General features: G+C 45.8%; 1 protein-coding gene across 3 annotated transcripts in view; it reads left to right on the forward strand.

The window, feature by feature from the left end:
- EPC1 (enhancer of polycomb homolog 1) overlaps positions 1 to 26906 on the forward strand; it is a 1031213-nt gene that overhangs the window by 467088 nt on the left and 537219 nt on the right. For all 3 annotated transcript variants that reach the window (XM_069211249.1, XM_069211248.1, XM_069211247.1), the window contains exon 4: positions 21547 to 21753. In XM_069211249.1, the coding sequence (XP_069067350.1) occupies positions 21547 to 21753 (207 nt within the window). The remainder of the gene's footprint in view (positions 1 to 21546; positions 21754 to 26906) is intronic.

The raw sequence follows: 26906 nt of genomic DNA on the forward strand, positions 1-26906 counted from the left end.
GCGCCCCAGTGTGCCCTCTGCCAAGCGGATTTCTTGTAGAAAGCATATGTCTATGCCATGCCGCTGCAGATACACTATCACATTGGCGTGTCTTACACCCGTCATTCAGACTACGAACGATCCACGTTAAACAAGTTAGTGGTGCAATGGTGTGGCTTCCTAAAGCTGAGTCAGCAGGATGATTGCGTGCCTGCAGGGGGCAATGGCGCATTGCTGCATTAGCATTTGTGCGTTGAGTGGAGGGAAGGAATGGAAAAAGAAGAGAATGGGAGATCAAAGATATATAGAACAGTCGAACATAATACCCTAACAGTAGTGCTGCCCACCAACCCCACCCACCCCAAATCTGGCTACAGGTGCCAGAGAGGAAGAACACCCAGGGGCTCATTTCAGTGTGGCATCTGGAAGCCCAGTACACACCCAGCTAAGAAGAAGCTGGGGACTGGGAAAGAAATCTAAGCGTAGATTTGTGTCTGTGACGCATGGATGATAGGGCAGATATGTGAAGCAAGCCCAACAGTTTGGGGGATTTTAGCCTGTTGTAGATGATTGAAGCAAAGTTTGCATCACAGATTGTGCCATTGGCTCCGGCGGCCACGCAGATAGAGGGGAAGGTGGAGCGTGCGACTCCTAATTGTTGTCACTAAGAGGGCCCTGTTCTGAGTTGGTGGAGTCTGTGTTCGGCATATTTTTAACAAATTTAGCACCTGCTTTTGGGTCAGTGAAGTAGGTGGTCTCTACTGCACGGAAGAGTTTGAGCTTGGCAGCGTACAGTAAGGAGTGTTTTGCGTCCATCTTGAGGAGGGTGCACTTGAAAGTCTCTCTGTCTTTAGTTTAATAGACAGGTGATAATGGGTCGGGCCGGATCGCCAGGCTGAGGATGCGGGCCCAGGGATCTGTGCACACTCTCCACGGTCAACATGGCAGAGACTGATTCGCCAAAGGGGGCGCACAGCATTGCCTCCACATAGTCCTCCATGCGGCCCATGGTGGTGGACTCTGGAGCTCCCATGATGCTTAGGTTATTCTGTCGCCAGCGTGCTTCAAGATCTTAGTTTGTATTCCTTATGACTTCTTAAACTATTTCCATATGGAGCATTTTGTCGCTCACCTGCACCCCTTCATCTTCAAGAGTTGAGGTTCGGCCCTCTAGTTGTGTTATGCGTTCACTGTGGCCATCAAACCTTTCGATCGATCGAACTTGTCGGTTAACAGGTCAATCTTGGTGTCGATGGCGGCTAGGTTATGATTTAAGTCAAGGAACATTGCATGGATGCCAGTCTCTGTGGGAGCGTTCTCTACGCAACCTGAGAACAGCTTGATCACCTGCCATTGACAGTTCCGCGGTACGTATCTTTCGGCAGTGCTGAAACATGAGCTTCGATTGCTTTGCATTGGTTTTCCCCTATTGGCAGTAGACACAGCACCTGTCAAACGGGCAATGTAGGAGGCCCCTCACCAGCCGGGTCCAGCCTGGCCCCAGGAGGCGTTTCAGGGGGCATGAGCAGACCACAATATTGCAGATTTCCTCCCTCCCCAGGTGTGTTCTGAGTCCTAGGATCAATCCAAGTTGCTGCTGCAAACTGGGTGCGCTCTAAATTGGAATTAAAGAAGGGCGGGGCACGCCACTCCCCACAGGTTCAAAGTGGGGGGCATGAGCAGGCCAGCAGTCTGGCTAGGTAGGGCCTCCAACTGTGTCAGATGTCCTTTGCTCATACAATGAGGGTCTGTGGTTGTGTCAAGTCGCAATAACGGGTCTCCTCTTCTGCGGGGCCCAAACCTGCCACAGCGCTGCCTAACAGCTATATTTATAAAATATGCAGGTTTTCTCTGCACTTCATGTTCAGGCAGGAGCACCATGCGGGCTATAGAGAACCTGCAGTGTCACTCGCTCTGCAGGGCCAATTCTGGTCTCCCTCAGTGTGCGGTGGGGGGCCGCAGGCGTGCGGGCCAGCAGAGGAGTGGACCGGTACAGTTATTAGATTGTCTGGTGAAATAGCAGAAACAGATCTTCGCGCACGGCGTCCCAGCGGCAGATATCCCAGGCCTACTGCTCCGACTCAGCTCAACCTCATCTGCAGTCCAGGCTTTCCTTTGGTTGGTGTTCCGGCATGTAGGGGCCCACTCCTCCTATTTTGATCCGCATATCGTGGTCCGCAGCCTCAGCCCAAGGACTCAGTTGGGATGCACCATCAAGGTCCTAATGCCCCGCAGTACACTGCTCCCGTACCCGTCCTCACAATAGGCCTCACATTGATCGCACAGGCTTCCGGCGGCCCACTATAGTGAACCAGCGCCTCCTCAAGTCCCCCGCTGGTGGGTGGGGAGGGCCCACATTTGCAGGAACATTTAGCCTCCACTTCTCCGACAGGCAGCCCCTTGGGTGCTGCAGTCTGCTATGTCCGCTCCACCAAAGAGGGCTGTGTTTCTCTGCCACCGGTCTCCTGTCTCCACTCTGCCCCAGGCTGCACTGTGGCACCGCTGCAATTTTTAGCACCACAGTTCCAGCAGTGCCGTCAAAAGGGTGTTCTCGCTGGCAAAGGAGGTGTCGTAGGCATATTGTCGGCAGGCACAGATGACTATGATCATGTCAGATAAAATGCCTATTTACAGCCTCGGTCTGTGGAGCCTCACAGAGTGATGGGAATCTTGCAGCCGGGCGCTCCAGCGCCCCCAGCATTTGTTTTCAGCACACATATGTGCTTCTCTGTCTATGTGCGAACCCTTTGCATTTTTTTTTGTGCCGCTGCATAACACAGTGCATTCAAATTTGCTCTGGAAAAAGGGTATTGTCAATGTATTTCTGCAAGTAGGGAAAACGGCATTAGAATGTAAATTCAGTACTGAGGATCTAAGGGTGCGCGTGAGCTATATCCAGTTACACATGTTTATTTTTAAATCCCTGTTGGGCTGTTTGCCAATTGCACTTTTTAGGGGGCTATTGTTAAAAAAAAAAACAAAAAAACAGCGTCTTCGTATTGTCAATTGATGCACTTTTAGTTATGGTTGCTATTAATACACAAGCTCTGTCATACAGTATGTGTGTTGAATGAATAAATCATTACAAGGGAGAGCCAGTGGATTAACACAAAATAGTTACAACCTGAGAAAAGTGTGGCCATAGGCCCCTAATATTTCGATTAGATTGACCTCCTAACAAATATTTTAAAGCACTGGGCCGAGTAGGGGTCCCTAAAGAGCTTCTCGGGGCATAGTAGACTTATACACAGTTGTACCCTCTTTCAGGGGAGGCCAATGGGCAGACAGAGGTTACTGGGCAAGAGCTGCTGGTTTTGGGGCTTACCTGTCACAGCGTCTATCGTAATGTGGCTCTGAAAACTGAGCCAAGAGCATCCCCTTCAAGACTTGACACCCAGTGTTAGTAATGGTGATCAATGACCGACTTCTCACAGAGGTTAGTGTGGAGATAGACCAGGATCAGCAGACACCCAGCAACGCAGAAACATGATTGTCCATCCCAGTGCTTAAGACTCCGTACTACCATTAATGCAAAGCTTATTAAATACCGGTACGAAGTTGCAAGAATAATACATCTAGCAAGACTACACCTGTAGTATTCAAGGGATTTTAGGGGCAAGAATGGCTGAGGCTGATCAGGCACTCAGAGAGATAGAGAGCACCTTGAGTTAAGCACACATGGGCACATACCTCATGGCAGCAGCAGCAGCTCCTTCTTCCAGGCAGCATAGTCTGAAAATGCCATCACTTGGCAACTGGTGAGGCTAGCCACATATCTGATAGAGACTTCTAGCCGCAGATTCCTTATGTTAAAATTATTCATAGGTTTCACATTGCATCTGGAAATTGTTCGTTGTCTGCACATTTGTGCACCGGTAGGTGGAGTCTTTTGGCTCCAAGTGTCTTCGTTCACACCGTAAGTGACATGCATGTTGCCTATGTAGGCGCCACCTAAGCGTGCTGACATCAGTTCTTTTCTTCCCCCCCTCCCCCAGTCAGCTCAGTGATCCAGAGCTACCCCCGTTCACGTTTTGACTGGCCTTTTTTTTAGCCTTTTGCTGAAGATTTTTTAAGACATTGTCTCCTGGTGTGGGAGGGATGTCTTTGAGGAAGGCTGTTTTTAAGCCCTGTGGCACCTGTCACTGACAAATATCGGTGGCTGACCGACACCTCGTCTGCCTCTGGTACCTCGAGCACGATCCCAATGCCTGCGTCAGTTGTCTCGCCATGTATCCCCAGGGCTTGAAGGAACTCCTTGCCACTAAACATTGCGACGGTCTCGATCCCAGTCGAGTGGAAGGTCTCTGAATCAGTCACAGAGCACCTCCAAAAGCTCATCTTCGCGCTCAGTCATCCGGGTGTTTGGGTAAGTCCCACGAACATTTTAAAAAAACAAGAAGTTGAAGAGGTGTTCTACTTCGTCCTGTTCATCAGTCATCTGAGGAGGGAGCGTCTGCATTTGAGCCCTGGCTCAGCAGTTGAGCCATCACTTGGGCAGTTTCCAAGCCTCCCTGAGTTTCCATGAGCTGAAGTGACCCCCGCCCAAGTCCGAGAGATTTATGAGGCTATGCACCTCATATTTAGGTGGCCTGTCTCCACTGGAGCACCTTTGGCCCCTCAGGTTCAAGTTAGGCCCCCTACTTGTCTTCCGGCAGTGGGTTCGCCCCTGTTGCCAGTCAAGTCCTTTGGATCCATGGACAGATCTGTACTGTCGCCAGTCGACCCACTTGAACCTTCCCCACTGTGCCCCCACTGCCGGTGTCACAGGTGGAGTTGGCCCCATTTTCATCCCAGACTCTGACATGGAGCTGGATAGGCGTCATCAGACGCTGACTCTGGCGCCGATTGGAGCCATACCATCCATTCCGGGGTCTGTGCCCTATTCCTGTGGGCTGGAACTTGGGGATGAATGAGAGGGACCTCTGGACCCCACAGAGGACCTCACCAAGGACACCTGTTGTGAGGATTCAGCAGATGCCAGTGGACTGGACCACTCCCCAGATACTGGCTCGGTCTTGCCTCTTACGCTTGCTATGAAGGAGGGAGCCTAATTTGCTGTGGTGGTGAGGGGGGGCGGCTGAGATCCTGGACTTTCAGCTGCCCTCTGTGGCTGTCAGGACAAATGTTTTGACATCGGTGTTTCAGCCAGGAGACACCCCCACCCACCCGTTTCTCCCATTTAGGGAACCCCTCAAGGATGTCCTACTTGGGACCTGTTCCAAACCCTGCACAAGGACTCCTGTGAATAGGAGAGTTGCCCGCCGCCATCGCCCTGCCCCAGGGTATCCCTACTTCATCATCCAACATCCCACCCTGGAGAGCTTGGTGATCCAAAGCTCCACTTCCAGAGGAAATCCTGGCTCATTCCCTACCACTGTAAAGGGACAGGGAATCCAAGAGGCTGGTTACCTTGGGAAAGAAGATGTTTTTTTCTGCCAGCCTGACACTGCGGTCAGTGAACACCACGTGCTTTATAGGCTGATACTCCTATTTGATCTTGGACTCGGTTGTTCAGGTCCTGCCTACAGTCTTGGAGGAGGCCCGAGCCACACTCTCCCAAGCTATTTGCTGACAGAAGGGGGAGCAGCTAAGTTTGCCATATGCTGTGGGCTGGATACAACCAACTGACTAGGCAGACCAGTTTCATCATCTATGGCCTGATCTTCTGTCCTAGCAGCCCCCACTCCCTGAACCTGTCAATGCTCTGCTTTCATACTTGGAGATTGATGGGTGAAAGTTGACAGCTTTCAACCTTCTGCCCGAAGTATGCAATGCTATCTTGGCAACTCATCATCCCTCCACCAAAAGAGTATATGCTGGCTGTTGGAGAAAGTTTGTGGCATGGTGTACAGCCAAGCAGGATGACCCCTTATCTGCATCCCTTTCCCAAGTTTTTTTGTTTATTCTTAGCCTGTCCCAGCAGGACTCTGCATTAGGCTCTTTGAAGAGTAAGAGTTATTTGTCTGCCATTTCCGCTTTCCTGTGGCTGCCAGATCAGCCTTCCCTCTTCAAGTCCCCTATTATAAATAGATTCCTTAAAAAGGTTTTGGAACATTTATTTCTTCCAGCCCCCTTTGTTATGCCTCAATGGGACCTTAACTTGGTTCTTACTTTTCTGATGTGTGCTCCCTTTGAGCCACTGCATACCTGTGCTCTTAGGCTTCTTACCATCAAGACGGCCTTTCTAGTGGGAATTACATCAGCCCAGAGGTAATTGAACTTCATGTGTTGTCATCTCAGCTTCCATACGTCTGGTCTGTGGGACTCAAGCATCCCATCTTGCTGAAGGTGGTCACCCCGTTCCACATAGGCCAGTCCCATCACTTCGCCTAATTTTTACGCTCCTCATCCCTCTAAGGAGGAGGAGAGACTCCACTGTTTGGACCCAAAAAGAGCATTGTCGTTCTACCTTAGCTGCACAAAACCGTTCCGGGTGGATGATTACCTTTTTGTGGGATATGTCTGAGCCACAAAATGTTAGGCCGTACAAAAACTCTGCATTAAGATCTGCTATGCATTGGCCAAGAAGCAACCCCCAGAGGGTTTGAATGTTCATTCCTCTAGAGCAAAGGCTGCAACCACTGCGTTAGCATGCAGAGTTCCTGTACTAGATATCTGAAAGGCAGCAACGTGGGCCTCACTGCACACATTCACTAAGCACTACTGCCTGGACAATCAGGTCTGTCAGGACGGGCACTTTTCCTGTTCAGTCCTGTAGGGCTTCCTAGTCTAAATCAAGTTTGCAGATTCACCTCCAAAAAGGTATTGATTGGGTATCTGTTCTAACGTAAGGAATCAGTGGCTATAAGTCTCTATCAAATGAGCAAGTTACTTATCTTCGGTAACACCACATCTGGTGGAGACTTTATCTAGCTGCAGTTTCCTTACTGACCTACCCATCCTTCAAACACTGTGAACAAATTAATAGGTACAGGGACAACTCCCTTCTCAGAGCCCAAGTTCCACCCACCAGTTGTCAGTGTTTTTTGTGGCTCCGCACTCCTGGTGTGGAAAGTCGCCAAAAAGAAACTGACATCACGCTGGAGTGGCACCTATGTAGGTACTGCACATGTCACTTCTGGGGCAGATGACACCATGTCGAGCAGAACGACACCATCTATCAGCGCGCAGGAGTACTTCTCACGAAAAAATGTGTGGATCCATTCTGATGCCTGGGGTTAATTCTAAGGTCAGAAATCTGTGGCTGGATAGTTTCTACTAGACACGTCATTAGAAAAGATCATTAACTTGTTCAATTAGTCAGTTTAGGGCACCCTGCGACACTTGACACAGATTCACAGTGTTTTTTCAATGTTGTGGACCGCTATGGCACAACTCAATAAGTTCCACGGACGAACCAGTACTGCTTACAATGCCAATTCCTCCTTCAGCACTGCAGGTTAATCAGGCACACTCAGGCTACTGCCATAGCTGATATTGCGGGGAGGATGACTGGATTCACCTGGGCTTAGTTCAGCAGTGCTGTGGATCCTCTGCTCGCATTCATTGACCGCCTCAGAGTTGGGAGCACACTAGACATTCATTTCTTGAGTCTAAGGTGGAAGGACCACAGCATCAGAGTCAACCACTCTTGTCCTCACCAAAAGTCAACTGCTCCTGGAGGTCCTGCTCACTCCTTCCCTCTCGTTCTCGGACTCTAGTCATTCCAGGACAGGAAAGGCAGTTCTTCCTCCAGAAAAGACTCCAGGCGATGTCCCCTCACCTCTGGGAAGGTGGCTGTCAGGCAGGCACCAGCCCTGATTGTGCAGTAGTCCTCTAGGTACTCAGTGGCTCATAACCTTCTTTAGTCAGAGAGAACTAGTTACTTGAACAACAAGTGGGTCAGCAACTCCCACTCTTTTTCAGGTGCAGCTGACATTGGATATGTATTACTGTTTTCCTGATCTACACTTTCAGAACCAGTTTGGTTTGGCCCTCTTCATGTGTCCTTCTAAGGTGTCATCCAGACTGATTGCCTCACAGCGAGGTGGTCTCCAGGCTGGAGTACCCACTACAGAGACATGTGAGCAGTTTGTACTTGACTATCATATCAACGCTGGACTGTGATCATTAAGAAACACAAAAGGCTGCCCTTTTTGATTGACACTTCACACTTTGGCAATAGGAACTACAGTCCCACCCCTAAATCCTACCATACACCAAATGTCAGTCTCCAAGAAAACTAATCAGCAACCCTCTGCATTAGAGGATCTAATCTAATTTCTGTGAGGGAGCTGTCTCCTATAAGCCCACTTTAGAGTCTAGGTTCCCTCTGTTCAGTGTCAGGAATGTCAGCAGGGTGCACTTCCACTGTCTGGAAAAAAACAAAAACGAATCTCCATTTTGTTCACCTGACATGGGACAGCCCTTGTCTCCCAAAATGGAACATGCTGGCCTGTTCCCAGTTTCCCCCTCCCAAACCCCTCAGGCTGATCCCTTTTTTAGGTTGAGCGTAAGCATACGACCTCAAGTATACTTTAGTATACATCTCTCTATGGCCTTAAAACCATCCCCCTGCTTCTCATTTGTTTGTTTCAGTGTCCTTTAAAAATCCTTGCTTGCTAGTGGTCAGTCTTGCCTCTTTGTCCCTCCTCGTTCCTCCTGTGGCGCAGGGACCAAATACTGTATCATTCCGCTTTGTCTGTTTATTTGGCCTCTGGAGTGGCTGTTTTTAGTGTTTTTCAGCTCCTGGTACTGTTTGCCTATGTTCAGCTTAGACGCCGTAGATAGTTAGATTTGAAATAGCATTCTTCCCTCTCACCACCTTGTCACATTAGTCCTTTGTTTGCCTTCATGCCCGATGCAATCAAGTCCACTTGTTTTGCAGTTTTATATAGCTCACACCCCACCTCTGATGTCGGCTGATCTCTATGGCCACCCGTATGTCTAGCAGCGTGGCTCATTCTGTCTGCTTTCGTAACCCTTTCTAGCCACCCTTTTCTCTCTATGGTTCTGTGGCTTACCCAGTGAGCGCTGTTTCGCTTATGTTCCGGATTAGTCTCATGACCATGGTGCAGTACCATAGGTCGGCACTAGGTGTCACAGTCCAGTCAGACTCCGCACTAGCCTCCACACTGTATAGTGTCAACTAAAGACTCCTGTAAGATAAACAAGCGCCCAGAGCGTGCTGGTAGCGGCACAGAATGTGGAAACTCCTGAACATTATAGGAAGAGGTAAGCCCCCCTTCACTGCCAGACACTTTATTATTTACTTTGGAATTGGGGCAGTTTTGGTATATTATCTTGACACAGCCATATGCATGGCCTTGTTTTGCAGTTTTTTATAGCATAGATTCAACCTGAAGGTTAAAACGAGCACCAGTTACACTGCACAAAGTCAGAAGCAGAAAAAAATTGAATTGAAAATTCTTTGTCATGTAGCTGGAAAATATATTCGTTTTGTGAAGAGAAGTGGCAGTGAAGGTAAATGATAATGTCGGGCTCCCTACACAGCCATTGTCACTCTCACACCTGCTATCGGGATTTCAATGATTAGTTTAGAAATGTCTTGAATTCCAATTCATCACTTCATAGGGAGACAAGCCAAGTGTTTTGTTTCCCTCCTGAATTCATACAGTAAATATTTGGAAGTACTTTTTGTCTTTTTTTTACGCTGTCTTGATCATGCTCCCTTTTCGTGTCTACACCTTGGATGTTGGCTGATCTCTATGACCACACACGTGTCTAGCCGCGCTACTCGCTCTGCTTTCATAACCCTCTCTAGCCGCTCTTTCTCTCTCTCTCTCTGGCTCTGGCTTACATAAGTACTGTTTCTCTCATTTTCCAGATTAGTCTCGTTAGCAGGGTGCAGTACTGTAGGTTGTCACTAGGTGTCCCAGTCCACTCAGACTCCACACTGTATAGTGTCAACTAAACAGGTGTCCAGAGAGTGCTGGTCCCGGCACAGAATTTGGAGACTCGTGAACCTTATAGGAAGAGGTGAGCCCAGCTGCACTGCCAGACACATTCTGTTATTACTTACTTTGGATTTGAGGCAGTTTTAGTACATGATCTTGAAACTGCCATATACATGGCCATGAAAGCACAAAATCGCATGCACTGCTAGCTGACCTTCAGGCTTTTGGCACCTGTCTTAAGTACATCTACTGGCATGTAGTCCAACTCTCCTTTTTTCAAACACCGGATTGTGAAACTAGCCTACATGCAGTCTCTTTTTAATGCCCAGACTTAAATTTGTGCCACAATGGTCCCAGAACACCATCTGTCATAGGTTCTACTATGCCCCTTATAGAGCATCTCCAGTGACACTTTCCCTTACTTTCCCTTAATACAGAATCAATCAGTCATGCAGCTCAAAATAATGCGCAGGAACTGCGCTAAGCCTTTCTTCGATGCAAAGACCATGTGTCCAACTTTTCTTTTTGATTAGTTTTTTATAAAGAAACTGGCGTGTGCCATCCCTCAAGAATGCCTATTTAGCTTGTATGGTATGTCTCTGTAATTCATCTATTGTCAGTTCAGGGACCTGCATGTTCCATCAAAGTTTTATTCAGCATTTGGCATATGCTCCACCTATTGTTAATCCACAAGTTGATGCATTTGGAGGAGGTGTTTTTATTGGATGTGAGTTTTATAGAACAGAGTTTGTTTTATGATAAGCAGTGTCAATGACGTTTCTTCTGACTGTTCATGTCTTATGATTGTAAAAGTAGGGTTTTCAAGTACACGTCTTGAAGGTTTTATGTACAGATCTGTTCCCGAGTGCATTGTGTGCATGTTATTGTCAGCCGCTGAACTTCAGGTTTCAGAAATCTGTGAAAGTTGTGTGGCTGCATTTGTGGGAGTCCTTCCAGGGGCACACGTTAACTTCCAGAGTTGTGGCTTTAGCTCACTACAATCTATGTAACCATTAATTAATTTGCAGCTAATGCTGTAAAATGTGCCAGGCCAACTGACTTCTGAGGGTGGGGGGAACAAGCACTATTAATTTGAAATGCCCTCATGGGGTCTGCCTGGATGTTGGTCATCGGTAGAAGTTTTCTTAAAAGTGAAGCCATGTGATGAGCAGGCTGTTTTTGTGTAACCAAGACACGAGAAAATTCTTGAATTGATCTGCAGTTAGATAATGTGCTGCATGGCTAAACACTTATACGACCCAAAAGCGAGACCTATTGGCTATGCCAGTGCTAGTTGGCTATTTAGGGTAGTTTGCGCTTAGGGCTCTATCATTTTTTCCACATAAAGTATCCATGCCCAAATGTGTGTCCTTTTTTCCCAACATCCTGGGGATTCTAAAGATACCCAGGATTTCTGGATTCCCTTGGAGGGGGCTGAGAAAATGGCAAACATTTAGCACATTTTTTTTTTTTTTTTTTTTTTTTTTTTAGATCGGGAAAGTGCTACAGATAAGTGTTTTCCACCAAAAAATGGCATCCCGAACGATGGGCTGCACTGAAGTCACCATCTTCCCAGCTTGCAGGAGTATGCTGAGCCAAATCAAAAGCCTAATTTTGTACCACAGTTTTGGCATTTATCGAAGAGGTAGCCTATTTATAGGGTCGAGCCTGCAAGAGCATTAGCTAACGCATGAGTCTTGCTAGCGAGACTTATCTAAAGAGTGTGGAGCCCGCTCGTCGTTTACCATTTGTTGGCTTGCATGGCACACTTCTTTAAAGTCTTGCAGTTCGCCACTGTAGGCCAAGCATCATTTCCATTACTTTTTATGGAGCAGGGACCAAGCACTGAATAATTCAACTTAATCAGTACCTGTCCACTTCTCCCAATGTGTTTGAGATAATTCTTTTTAACTTCTAAGGCCCTGCAAACAGAAGGGGTTTGACTGGCAAAAATGTGCCCAGCAGGACAAATAAAATTGCAAGTTTTATTTTGTAAAGCTAACTCTTTTCTTTAATTTTGCCAAGTCTTTATTTTTTTCTCACTTTGCACTCATATTTTGTTTTCTTTGTGCTCATGGGTGACGTTGTCAAAAGATGACTGATCCTGTTATAAATATTGCAAAGCGACATTGTTTTTTCCTATGCGTAATTTTCAAAATTATGCTTTAACACATAATCGTGCAGTACACCCCCATTCACACCACTCCAATCGAATCCGCCCCACTCCAAACCAGTCCACCTAACCCCACAGCAATCCACCCCACTCAATCCAGTTGACCCCAGAGCACTCCAATCCACCCCACTCCTTTCCACCCCAGTCCAAACCAAACCACTCACCCAAATCCACTTCAATCCCCCACACTCCAGCCCTCCCGTCCCACTCCTCTCCCATCTACCCCACTCTATCCCACTCCAGTCCAAAACAATCTTCCCAACTCCAATTTGCCCCACTCAAAAACAATCTGCCCCACTCCAATCCAAAATAATCTGTCCCACTACAATCTTCCTCGCTCCCATTCAAAAACATCTGCCCCACTCCAGTCCAAAACAATCTGCCCTACTGCACTCTGCACCACTCCAATTCCAAACAATCTGCCCCACACTATCGAAATCAATCAGCTCCCACTCCAATCCAAAACAATCTGCCCCACACCCCAGTCCAAAACAATCTGACCAAACCCAGGTGCCCCACCCAGTCCAAAACAATCTTCCCCACTCCAGTCTGCCCCACTGAACTAAAACAATATGCCCGACTCCAATTTGCCCACGCCAATCTAAAACAGTCTGCGTCACTCCAGTCCAAAGTGACTGCCCCACTGCAATCTGCTCCAGTCCAAAACAGTCTGCCCCACCCACTCCAATCTGCCCTACTCCAATACAGAACAATGTGCTCCACTACAGTATGCTGCACTCCTGTCCCAAACAATCTGCCCCACTTCAATCCAAAGCAGTCTAGCACACTCAATCCAAAACAATCTGCCCCACTCAAATCCATAACAATCTGCCCTACTTCAATCCACCCACTTCCAATCCAAAACAATCATCAGCACTGCAGTCTGCCCCACTCCACTCTAAAATAATCTGCCTCATTCCCATCCAAAAAAATCCACACCACTCCAATCCAAAACAATCTGGCCCACTCCAATCCACCATACTCCAATCTGCCCCACTCCAATCCAAAACACTCTTCCCAACTCCAATCCACTCCAATCTGACCCACTTGAATGCAAAATAATCTGCCTCACTCCATTCTACCCCCACACCATTCTGCCCCACTCCAATCCGCCGCACTCCAGTTCACCCAAATCCATATCAACCCACCTCAAACCAGTCCACCCCACTCCAATCCACCACTATCCAGTCCACTGTAAACCACCACTATCCACTTCAATTTAAAACAAACAGCCCCATTCTAATCCACCCCACTCTAATCCGCCCCACTCAATCCACAAATTCTGCCCAACTCCAATCCAAACCAATCTGCACCACTCCAGTCTGCCCCACCTCAATCCAGTCCACACCACTCATCCCATTTCACCCCACCCCACCACAATTCACCCCACCCAACTCCAATCCACCCCACTCAGTACTGCCCAATCCACCTCACTCTAGTCCAGTCCACCATACCCCAGTCCAGTCTACCACATTACACCCACTCCAATCCAATCCACCCCTCACCTGTCCAGCCCAAACCACCCACTTAAATCCAAACCACCCTACTCCAGTCCAGTGCACCTCAACCTACACCACTCCAATCCAATTAATCCCACTCCTATTCAGTTCTCCTTAATCCATCCTTCGCCAGTCTAATACTGTCCACCTTAATCCCCCTCCAATCCACCCCACACCAAGCCGGTTCACCCTACTCCAGTGCACCCCTCTCCTATCCATCCCACTCCAAAAATCCACGCCACTCTAAAAAGTCCACACACTACAATCCACCCCACACCAATCCAGTTCACTCCAATCCACCCCACTCCAGTCAACTCCACCCCAGTCCGCCAACTGAAATCCAGTCCACCGCATTCCAGTCCACCCTATTCCAGTCCAACGCACTCCAAAATCCACCCCACTCCAATCCATCCCAAAACACCACACCCCATCCAATCTACTCTAATCCAACCCATCCCTCTGCAATGCAGTCCACTCCAACCCACCCTACGTCACTCCAATCCAATCCACTGCACTCTGTTCCACCCCACTCAATCGAATTCACCCCATCCACTCAGTTCACTCCCTCTCAGTCCAGTTCACCCCACCACACTCCAATCCAATCCCTACCCCACCTCAATGCGATCCACCCAATCCCCATCCAGTCCACCCCACTCCAGCCCCCCACCCAATCCAGTTCACCAACCCTATTTCAGTCCACCCCACTTCAATCCAACCCACCCTATCCAGTCTACCCCACTACCATCCAATCTACCCCACTCCAGTCCACTCCAATCCACTTCACTCTATTCCACCCCATTCACCCAATTTCCATCCACCCCACTCCAATCCACCTCATCCAGTCCACCTACTCCAATCCACCCAAACTACCCCCTGTAATCCAATCCACTCTTCTCCAGTCCATCAGACTACCTCGATCCACTGCAACACACTCCACCCTATTCTAACCCACCCCACTCTACGACACTGCACTCTACGACACTCTCTGCAACTGAACTCTACTCCCCTCTACTTAACATTATGACACTACTCCCCCTACTCCACTCGACAACATTGTACTCCAACAAATCCACTCTACACTACTCCTCCACTCACTGATACTCCATGCCACTAACCTTTAGCCATGCTGAACAGCAGCCACACTGGTGTGCAACGCGGCAGAAACACATTGCCAACCCACTAGCTCTTGTATAAGTAAGACCTATTTGCTTTGCCAATGCTTGTTCCTGTTTTTTGTGTGCTCTCAACCTACTTCCAGGTTGCGGTTAAAACCAGTGTGAATCCAGTGGACGATCAAGGAAAGCTTTGGATTTCTGAAAAGTAGACAAAATTCCAAATTCAGCAAGGCGTCATATGTGCAGATCCCTCAAGTGGTTCCCAAGGAAAATAACTGTTAAAAAAAAAATATTGAAAATGGATAGGAAAAAAAGGCAGTTTGTGGCAACATTTTCATGAGTAACATTTTGTTGCGATGAACAATTTACAAAAGCAATATGCCATTCCGTCTGCTAGACATTTGTGGTTGCGGGGATATATAGGGTTTGTAAGTTTTCCAAAAACCCAAGATACCTAGATCCAACAACTGAACTGCATGGTTCACTAGTTTTTCATTGAGTATCGAATATAGACCAGTTCATATTGTGAAATAGAGTGAAAAAGTGGGTATCAAAGAAACTTGTGCATTTCCAAATGGGCGCAACATATGGAGTTTTGGAGCAGTGGTTATTTGTACATCTCTGAATTTGTGGGTACCTATACTAGCATGTGATTAAGAGGTTATTTTTCAAAATGTCTTCTTATACACTGGCTTACATTTGCAAGGCAGAAATGCAGCAAAATCAAATTGGAAATAACCAGTGTTCTGCTAATCTGTGTTCCCACGAGTGTTCTCATAAAAGTAGTACCTCACTTGTGTGGGTAGGCTTGGTGCCTGCGATAGAAGTGGCCCAAAATACAACATGAACTCATCACATTTTTCCACTGATAACTGACCCTTTTTACTGTAGTAATCTCTCTTTGGGCTTCCAACCACCTCACGTGAGTCACTTTCATTGGTTCGTGGGCTTGCCTTTTAAAATCTGCTTGCTTTCATTTGTGAAAGGCATACATATGTCATGCCTTTTCCGGTGTTTAGCCCACCTACACAGCACTGATAAACTACTAAAAACATACGAGGCTCGATGTTTTAAGCATGATTTCCGGACTATTTTATCTGTTTATTTTCCACGTAGCACGATCGCGCTGGGGTTTACATAGCGCAATCGCGCTCGGTTTTTCCGTTTTCAAATTCAGCACGATCGAGCTGCATTTTACATAGTGCGATAGCGCTGCATTTTTTTTCTTTTAATTTGTGTGGCAAGAAAAGTCCGGTTTAGGAGTTTACATCACTAATAGCTCTTACTCGAGCAAATGCGAGACCCGTTGCTTTGAAAATGCTTGTTGCTTAATGTGGTTAGCTCTTGGTTTTGGACCCTAGCTCAGCCAGCACCTAGGGAAACCTGATAAACCTGTGCAGTTTTAAAGACCTAGACACTTAAGGATATCCAGGACGGGCTGACCCAGGTTTTTTGACCCAGATTTTTGGACCCAGATCCCTTGCAAACCTCAAACTTGGAAACTTCGACTAAAATAACAAATTTTCCTCACATTTCTGTGATGGAAAGTTCTGGAATAGGAGAGGAGCCACACACTTTTGTTTGGCATTTCCCAAAGTCTCCCGACAAAAATCACACTTCACTTGTGTGGCTAGTGCCCGGTAAAGGAAAAGTCCCAAAACGCAACATGGACGCATTGCATTTTTCCACCGAAAACTGACCCTTTTTTCTAATGTGAGTCGCTGTAGATTTTGAACCCTAGCTCATCCAGCACCCAGGGAAACCTAGCGAACGTACATTTTTTAGAATCTAAACACATAGGGGTATCCAGAGTAGGCTGCCTTGTGTGGCTCTCCAGGTTTTATTTTTATTTAGAATCCCTTGCAAACCTCAAACTTTGACTAAAAAACACATTTTCCTCACATTTCTGTGATGGAAAGTTTTGGAGGGGGAGCCCAAACTTCCGTCCACTTGGCATTCCTCCGAGTTTCCTGATAAAAATGGTTCCTTACTTTTGTGGGTAGGCCTAGTGCCCGTGACAAACTGTACATTCAAGGTCAGTGGGAGTCCCCTGACCGAGGGCTCCCGTTGACCTTGGTTTGAGCTGTTTCTACAACAGGCGCTTTGCCCTGCCTCACAAGATTGGCAGCGGTTTTATCGGCACAAGTGGGGTAATGCAGAGTGGAAGGAATTTTGTGAATTTGTGTCTATCCTGGAAGTTTCCATCACAGAAATTAACTCCCTTTGCTTTCTAGTTTTCAAAAATGTCTGTGGTTCATAGGTTGGGATGGGTGGCACCACACCACAGCCCAGCCCCAAATACAACACCTACCCCGGTTGCTTATCTCTCAACATAGCAATTTAGGGCTTTATGTGCAGTTTTCTCTTGGGCCACCCGCACATCATGGATACAGTTATCAGGAGATGTGTGGAAACCTGTGGCTGCACGAGGATTCCTTGTGTTTTCTTCACAAAAATGTACGAAAATGTGTGTTTCTTACCAAAGTTTGATGTTTGCAAGGGCTTCTGGGTAATATTGCCAGGTGAGAACCACGCAAGTCATGTACCCATGGACTCCCCTGCTTGTCTAGCTTTAGAAAATATGCAGGTTTATCTAGATACTGGCTGTGCTAGTGACCAAAATCCACAGCTAACCACAATGAAAAAAAACAAGGAGTTTTTAGTAAAGGCCATCTTACTGCCTCAGATTTAAACCTTGTACTATTTTATCAAGTTAACCCACCACTTACACTGGTTTGTTTTAGCACCTCCAGAAATGTTAGCTTCAAAGCACAAATACTTATCAAAGTGTCTGAATACCAAGACTTCTGAAGGTGAGCCATAACGCTACGTCAAGACACCAACCTCTGTATGGTTCATTCACACGCCATTCACGCACAAGACTCTCAAACTGCAGGCCACGGGCCCATTACAACATATCAGTGCAATCACATCAACATAGTGCTGCCAGGTCAGAGCCCATCACATTCATAGGCCACAGAACGGATTCAGTTTGACTAAATTTTTACTGCCCGTCAAGTAGCGCCTTTCTTCTGGACATTACTGAACACATGCCTAGTGACCTATGTTTCCTCTAGCCTGAGCGCTTGCGCGCCCTCCCGGCTTCCCACCTAATGCAATGCAGTAAATTGTACAGGGCGCACAGGCATATAAAAGTCAAAAGTATACTACTAACACACCTACTATTTTAAGCTTCACAGACAAAACACACGCCAGAGAAAAGAGTTTCCCTTAATGCCCCCATAGACCGGATTGCAAGTTAAACAGATTTGTTGAGGCAAAAATGTAAAAACGGTGGGGTGCAGATGTCTATGTGCTTGCAGCTCCCGGGGTGTAGCTATCAATGATGCAGCAAGTGTAGAGGCACTGGACACGAGGGCCCAGAGATCCACTGAACCCCTATTGTATTTCAATCCCCAACCTGGAGTGGGGGGGGGGGGGTGCTTTTTTCTTGTCTGTACCAAGGCATATGGCATCCCTGCTAGCCTTTTGCAAGTTTACAGTAGTATTCCAGGGGCTGATGCACAAATGTTTTCATTTCTTACTGGTGCACGTGTCTTCACAAATAGTCTCTGCATTTAAAATTATTTCATAGTAAAATCGTTACAATTTTTAAACCCGCAGCTTGTTTGGTGACTGGTCTGCTGCTTCTTTTGTCATTGTTAAAAGGCATTGGCCTTGCTGTTCACATATATATGCACTGATCATATGTAAATGCACTCAACGTTTTAGCTTCCCATGAAGGACAGACGCCCGAGCTCACTAAGCAGAGCAGCTCTGCTGCAACTGAGAGCTATAATACAGAAATAACTCAAAACATATTCTTGTCGGTAATAGTGCTGTCTTGCTATACACTATACTATATTTCCCTTGTTTTAACTGGGTTTGGCACTATGAAGTCAATGTGGGGGCTTTACTCCTGCACTGAATGAAATGCTGAAACGGGAGCTGCAAATGTAACCTCTAGTGACAGGAAAGAGTACAACATCCTCTCAGTATTGATTTGTTCCTCCTGGAGCTTACAGCCTCTCAGGGCAGTATTCTGTAATAGACCTACTGCAAAGTTTCTAAATCACTTAGCTGGTGGTTAAAGAGTTGTGTCCGGTAATATTAGACTGTAATAAGATCAATAAAAAGTAGCACTCCTGCCCGAAATGCGTTTTTTCTGTTTAAAAAAAAAAAATATGATACTGATATTAAAAGTCTGAAATGACTGTTAGTGTAATGATTTAATGGAAACCTGGCATCTTAGAAATGTACGTAGAGAAATATCTTTCTGTGCCTACCTTTAAATCTGCAGCTACTCTGGACCAGCTTGCATTACTACAATGCACCAGTTCAGCTGAATGTGCGTATCTAGCTTCTCATCTATCACACCCTGTCGCCTCTGCTGCACTTGCATGTGTAAGCGCGCACAAATGTCAACAAGTCTACCGTATTTTTTCCTCATCCCCTTTCGAGGACATCCTTTCTACTGGAGCGAATTCTTGCACATAAGTAATTTTAGATGATTCCTGAACAGTATGTGGTTTGATTTATTTCTCAGATGTGAGTTCTAGGTTTTCCAGAGTTTTGGCGTCTGTATACCTAAGTAGCTGACAGGTTTTTTTAGTCTTCTGAATGCTTGTGTGTGGATTAGATGTGCAGATGCCAACAGTCAGTTCCTGCTTGGAATGAAATGGGAGGCCAATCTGCAGGGGTATTATAGGCCCATGTCCCAGTAGCAATTGTACAGGTGACTTTGAACTTCACCTTTCATGCATAGTCAGAAAGCCTGATTTATGTAAACTCTGCAGCCTATTCATTTATAACGTATTTGTGTAGATAAGGATGCTGCAATCAAGCCATTTTAGCTACCTTTGATTTGAATGAGCTAGAAACGAATGTTTTTCTCCTCACATCTAAAAATTATAAAGCAGAAGGTGATTTATGTGGCAACAGTGTGTGACATGTATGCAGAAAGACTAAACCATTTGGCTAAAATTTCCGATCCTGATTTTTGATTCTTTACAAGTAGCAGACAGTAAGCAGCTCGTGTCCCCATCTCCATTTATCCAAGAACTGATAATCCTAGATATTATTCTAAACATAACATTCTATCACTTTAACACAGTCTATTAACGATATCAGGTTGCTAGAGTGTTGTAACCAGAATTATGTAACAAATGCAACTGAATCATGAAATTCCAGTTGTCCTGATAGTAGTGGAGGAATGCCAAGGCTTGGGGCTTTCTTGAGCTCCCACTCAGTACAAGATGGAGTAGTGGGAGGATTTTCTGGAGGGGTGCGAGGTGCATTTTGATAAACTTATCTACTGCATTGATTCGTGGTGCAGAGGGGAGCAAGAAGTCCGAGTTCCTAGGTTACCTTTGAAGGTCCCTTTTTATGTTAAAGAAGTCAATTGAGGTCTCGAGGCCAGGCGAAGGAAGATGAGTTGGATTATGCTCCTCTCACTATCAAACATGTGAGCTAGGCACGAAGTAATGTGGGCTACATTATCTGCTACATTTGCAAGCTGGAATTAAGGACCACTGCCTAATGTTTAGAACATTTACTGAGATTGAGGAGATGCCAGAGCTGAACATTGAAAAATAGGCAAAATAGAAGATACATGCTGAATGACACTGATCATGAGGGCGAATCCATTCAGGTGCTTCTTATTTTTGACTGCATTTACAGAGAATGTATTGGATGTTGCTCATAGCCTTTTTAATCTTCAATGGATATCCTGTTCCAAAAAACAAATAATTACTCTTATTGTGGGTCACCTGAAACTTGATGCTGCCTGCAGCTTAGAAAATGGTGCGCACAAACATTTTTTGCCGCCCACAGAGAAAAATATTTAGAAGGAACATTGCTAGTGACCATTTACTAATGGCTCTCATGACAGGCACATGAGGCTCAAGAAGACATGTCTTACATATGAATTTAGTGCACTCACTATGATAAGTCCAGCTCATTCCAGTCTGTGTATGCAAGTTGGGGTGTCCAAGTATGCCTTCTGAGTCGTTATTCCTCAAACTGAGTTATCATATCTACCTTTGAAACAAAGGCAGAAATGCTGGGGAATACTGCCTAAGTTCCCTAAAGAGAACATCATAAACTATGAAGAATGGTAGCTTTTGACACAAAGGGTGGTCTGTGAGAACGTAGCATATGTCCCCTTCACTGTTATGTGTGGTGCTGTGACTGTAATTCACTTATCATATAGCAAACTGAACATCTACTAAGTTCTGACAGAGGTTAAACATTGCAAGCAAGACAAATATTTCATCCATACGTGTAGCGTTTGGGTGCAGAGTTCTCTGTAATGGTATGATTTGTTTGTAAAACGGACTATCACCCAAGAGGGTATCCTGTCACTGATGCAAGAGCAGTCAGGGGTGAGCCATAGAGTAACCTAGTCGAAGAGCCAAGTGTTCAGCTTTTGCGGAATGCACAAAATTTAGAGACTGCACATATGTGTAGAGGTAGGTCATTCGCCTTTTTGGAGCCAATTAGGAGAAGTATATTCTCCTTGCTGTGGTGCTGCCTATGTTGAGCAAAGGTGTTTGGAAGATTTCTGAATTCTAAGGTGGTATTGAGTTATGCTGGACCAGTGCTGTGTAAGACGTTGAATATTTTTTTCAAGAGTTAGGAAAGAGCTGTAAATTGGGAATCAGTGAAGCTGTTTCAGGTCCCGGGTGTTTGCCTGTTGGGATGTTGAGGGAGGAGGCTACCTACTGTGTTCTGTATGGTTTGGAGTCTTAGTAAACATGTACAGGTGTGTGACGCAAAAAAGTAGTTTACATTACAGTATCATGACATGGCGCCTACAAAATATTCATTCTTTATTTTCTACTGTCCTATTTTTTATTCAAATGTATTCAAGTGGCATAGTCGTTAGAACTTTTGATGTCTTTTTTTTTTTTTTTTTTTATCAGGCAGTTAGCCTCCAGGAGGCAAAACTTTTGCTGAAAGAGGATGATGAAGTCATCAGAGAAGCATATGACTACTGGATCAAAAAGAGAAAAAATTGTCGTGCTTCCTCTCTTATACCAATGGTAAAACAGGAGAAACGTGATGGCTCTAGCACTAATGATCCTTATGTAGCTTTCAGAAGACGAACAGAAAAGATGCAGACTCGAAAGGTGAGTTAAATCTTCTTCCTATTGAACATTCAGAACCCATTGGAATTGACTGTGATATCCATTGACATATGTAAAGGTAAATGTGTACAAGAGTTATTTTTTTAATCACATAATATTGCTTGTTTTTCTGTAAAGGGTCAGGAATGTTCTATTTACTGTACCCTTGGCACAGGTCACAGTAAGATCATTGCAAATGCAAGCTACATTTAAAGATGGTATAAGAGTGGTGAGTGTATGTGAAGAAAAAAATTTAACTATGAAAGGAAGTGAAAAGAACACAGATGAGTGTAGAAAAGCTAGGCAGAATGAGGCTGAAGCATACAAGCAGAGGGGGTCAGTGAGATGTGACTGAGGAAGCAACTTGATCCGACCAAGAGCAATTCCTTGGATTCCTACATCATAGTTGAACTAGCAAAATGCATAATTAAACCTGAGGAGAAGATTTTACTTCATCAGCCTGCATTTGCAGGTCATCAAGAATGGAGACAGATCTCTCACCTCAAAACTCTTGAGCAGGTACCAAACTAGATTTGAAAACTTTTTCCAGCAATGGTCTTGTGCATGGCACCCCCATGCAGGCTTGTACTTCCCTGGTAGTGATGAAGTGAAGCTGCATGTAAGCGTCACCCTGCCAGCAGTGACATCATTTCCTACCTTTCCATGCTTTCTGATACTCAACTCCCAATTTGGTCAGCCTCTGGCAACTACTAAAACAAAATCCAATGTTGAAGGTAACTATGTCCCTACCCAAAACTACAGGCTTCGAGCCATGCTGTGTCTGTAGATGGTACTGGTCACTCACCTGCAAAAGGTGTGCCTCTGATGTTTGGGCTCAAGAAAGTATGTGTACCCTTATGCATCGAAGGGTGACCCAGAACCGAGAAGAGAAGCTGTACATCACCGAACATAAGAAGTGATCGAAACAATTGCATAAATCATGCTCCAGGTTCTACACATGAATTAGTGTGCTAATCACTGTGAAGGACCAGCAAGAAATATCAAGTGTGCTGATCAGTGAGCAGTACCAGATAATGAACAATAGGTGGCAGTTTTATCCAGAATTCCACTTTCAAACACCCATAGAAGAAAATGCAGGAAGTAGTTCCACTCAATCATAGACAATAATGCAGGAAAAGGAAGTCAAAATAAACAGAAACTCAATGAGTGGCACTGCAGCGAAGATCCTGGAAATCCATAAGTTAAGTGTGACCTTTGAAATGCGCTTACACAAGATGCGTCTGCTGAAAATATAAACTGATGCACACTGAAATTGCTAGCCACAGTAAACTCTTGAACTCCAATGCGGTTTTAAAACAAGAGCGCTCCCCACAGAAATGGATCAGCGACGTAAGGGCCCTATGCAGACACAAGATGAATATTCTTTAAAAATAAATAAAAATGCAGAATTAATACTATCAGCACGCATCAGCTGCACGAGCCGGCATGGAATTGTTGCTGCGTGCAAATGCTGAACATTGGTGTCACTGGGAGCAGTGCAGCCTGTTTACACAAAGCTGCATCCGCCGGACAAGGAATGTTGCCACATGCGTAATTAGAGCATCGGAGCGCTGAGGTAAAGCACTGGCTAGCACAACACAGCTGCATGCGCAGGCACCTTTGAAAACTTGTGCAGCTGGCAAACCTTGCGCCAGCGGTTTAAAAAAGTAGTAGTAACTAACAAAAGGAATGCTCACTAAAATCACAAATGGTGCTAAAATAGGCGTACGTAAGAGCATAACACTGCAGCTCCGTAATTCTCAAGAGGGTAAATGCTGATCCCCGGACCCTTACAAAATATTTAAAAAACACAGTTGCTTATAGTCCAGGGGTTTACCCAGATAGTCGATAATTTTGTAGTGTTGATGAAGTATCCAATACCAAGTAATTTTATAGGTATTTATTGATAAAGAAAGGCACAGCTGCCAAGATGTACAAGGGCCCAGAGAAGTGCCCCAACTGTCAATACTTTCAAACCCAAACACTGTAGGATTCCAAAAGAGAATGAATGCCTTAACCAGTGATATGAAAGCAATGTAATACATCCTCTTAACAATAGAAAGGATAGATGTACAACATGGCAAGATGCCACAGGGCGCAGAGTTGTTCTTGCTTTAGTGGCCATACCTGTGAAAGGTCAATCTCGAAGCTGAAGTTTTCTGAGAAGTCTAAATGAAAATCGAAGCAGAAACATTAAAAAAACACTCAACCCCATCCCACCACTTTGAATCCAAGGAGAGGGCCCGACAGCATCAGAGCGTCAGTCGATCTTCCTTGTTGTCCTTTGTTGCAGAGCCAAATCCCTAACTGATCCGTGTGTGTAATGAGTTTTCTAGGTCATTGTTAATGCTGCAGAAGATAGAGCCTTTCAAAGAGACCATGCTGCAGACTTTTGAAGCATTTTGGGCCCATGAAATCAAAGGTGCCTCCAGTCGGGTTCCTGCCAGCAGGTCCATCCCTGGCGCTATCTGACACCTTTGGACTGGTTCCTTGACCCTTACTATCTCCAGTACATATGTTAACTGTGGTGCCGGGACCTGCGCCACATTGTTCCTTGTCAACGCGGGTACCAGCACCACCGGCACTAGTAGAGAATCCTGTGCTGATTCTGATGCCTGATCCAGAACAGACTTCAGCTCAACATCAGCCAATGTTACAGTATGAAATTTCTAAAGTGTAAATAGGCGTCATAAACCATAAATCTATGTCAGTTTCTCTACAAGGGCTGACACACCAGCAGAGGCTCCATAATACTGTTGACTCTGATGATGAACAAGGTGCACTAATCGTGGGGAGGAGGATTGTAATTTCTCTCCTCATTATGACAGTGATAATTTTTATATGGACTACAAGATGCCATTTGGTTTGTTACCTCCTGATACATTGTTGGCCTTGTCACTTGCACCACCAGTGGAAGAGAGTGCAATATTTGCATTAGTGGTCCAGTGAGCAGCTGAGGCTCTATAATTACAGCTACCTTCAGCTGGGACCAAGACTGATGTTCTTACAGAAGTTTTGGAGCCTGAGCCAGCCACGTCTGAGCCCTTGCTCTTCTCACTGGTAAATAGGCAGATGACCAAGTGTCCACAATAGTGCATAGCGATCCTGATTTTCCCACTAAACACCCTACCACAGGGAGCCTGGTGGTTTAGACTTCCACCAAAAGTGAACCCCAATTAATTCCCCACAACTTTTCAGGATAAGGAGCCCAAAATGTTTGAGGCATTTGATAAATATTCTCCTTGGTGAGCTTGACTTTGTGCATTATGGTCTGTTTGTTGGGTCGTTACACACATGCCCTCAGGGACATGGCCAGCAACATCTTGCTGGCAGTCCTGGAACATCATGGAGCCTCCCTAGCTCAGACAATTGATGATGGTCAGAATGAAGCTATATATGAGATTTGTGCAGGCCTATACACCACTGATTGCCTGGAAAGTGTGGTTGGCACCAGTTTTTTTTCTCTGCCGCCAGGTGTGTTTGTGTGCCACAGGATGTTCTGGAAATGGACAAGACTCTCATGCATTACGCCCTTTGATGGCTCACATTTTTTTGGTGAAAAAGCTGATTCTGCTTTGAGGTATTTCAAGGAGAGTAGAGCCACAGTGTGTTTCCTGGGTCTTTTGCCTCCTACAAAGCAGTTTCCACATAAGTTTGGAAAATACAGAGGTAATTAAGTGGGCTGGGGGTAAACAGCAGTAGTTGCCCCAACTGCTACAGCAGTCATCCCAGCTCTTTTGAGAACAAGAACATATGTCTGGCAGACAACACTTCTGCCTGAAGGGGTACTAGTATTCCCAGTCCTCTTCCCCTGCAGCAACAGCTACTGGGCTGCTTTCGTTTGTCGTAACATACACACACCCATCATTTGTAGGAGGAGGAGGGACACAGGTTCATTATTTTCTCCCATGGTGGTGATCCATCACATTTGACAGATGGCTTATGGTTGCGCATGGCTATGTCCTACCCTTTCTTTTTGCTCCACCAAATCATCCACCCCACATCCTGCCAACTATCAGAGGACCACTTATCCACCCTGTTACAGGACATACAAGTGTGTCATCAACAGGGTTCCAGACTCAGAAAAAGGAGAATGCAGTTCCTCTCGCTGTTTTCTTGTGCTCAGAAATGACAGATACCTCGGGCCTGTATTGGACCTTCAACTTCTGAATGCCTTACTATGTAAGGACAAATTCAAAATGCTCACTCTAGCGTAGATATTGTCTGCTCTAGCCGTTTGGGACTGGATGATGTATGTATTTTCACATACCAATTCTGCAATCCCACAGATGTCATCTACAGTTGAAGGTCAGCCATGAGCAGTTTCACTTTCCAGTGCTCCCCTTCAGCTTCACCTGTGCCCCACGGGTGTTCATGAAAGTGATGTTGTTGTGGGTTGCACGCTTTCGAAAATTGAAACTACGAGTTTTCCTCTACCTCGACGGCTGGCTGTTCAAGATGGGTCATTGCAGTCAGTTGTAGACCACCTCCATACAGCAAAGCTCTGGCCATCATTGTGGTTCATGATAAAATGAGCTGTAGTTACACCTGACTCTGCAGAGGATGCCATTCATTGAAGCCTTCCTGGATACAGTGCAGTTGAAGGTCTTTCCTCCACAATTATGAGTTGAGGATATTCTGTGGCTATGATCCCGAAGCTTCAGCCTCAGTCTTGGATCTTATTGAGATAATATCAGAGGCTTCTTGGCCTCTTAGAATTCTGCGTCTTCTTGGTCTACAATGCCAGGTGATCCTGCCAGGGTCTGCAATGGAATCTGATTTTGAGGTGAGTCCAGCACTGTGAAAATCTATTGATTGTAATCCCGATTTCTGAAGCAATAGCTCACTATCTGAAGCGGTGGCTGCTTGAACGCAGTTGGTCCAGTGGCAGGCTCTTCTCCCTTCCCCATACCATAGCTAACAATGGTGACAGATGTGTCGCTACTGGGTTGGCAGTCATCGTGGGTGGTGTAGTTCAAAGGACTCTGGTCTCTAAAAAACGCTTAGCTCTATATCAGTCTGTTTGAGTTGCAGGCAATTTGTATGCTACTTAAGACCTTTCTACCATCCATTAAGGGCGGCTAGTGCAGGTTCTCAAGGACAGCACCACCGACATGTGATATTGCAACAAACAGGGCTGTGTTCAGTCCTGTACC

Source organism: Pleurodeles waltl, chromosome 10, assembly GCF_031143425.1.
Source record: "Pleurodeles waltl isolate 20211129_DDA chromosome 10, aPleWal1.hap1.20221129, whole genome shotgun sequence".
NCBI lineage: Eukaryota > Metazoa > Chordata > Amphibia > Caudata > Salamandridae > Pleurodeles > Pleurodeles waltl.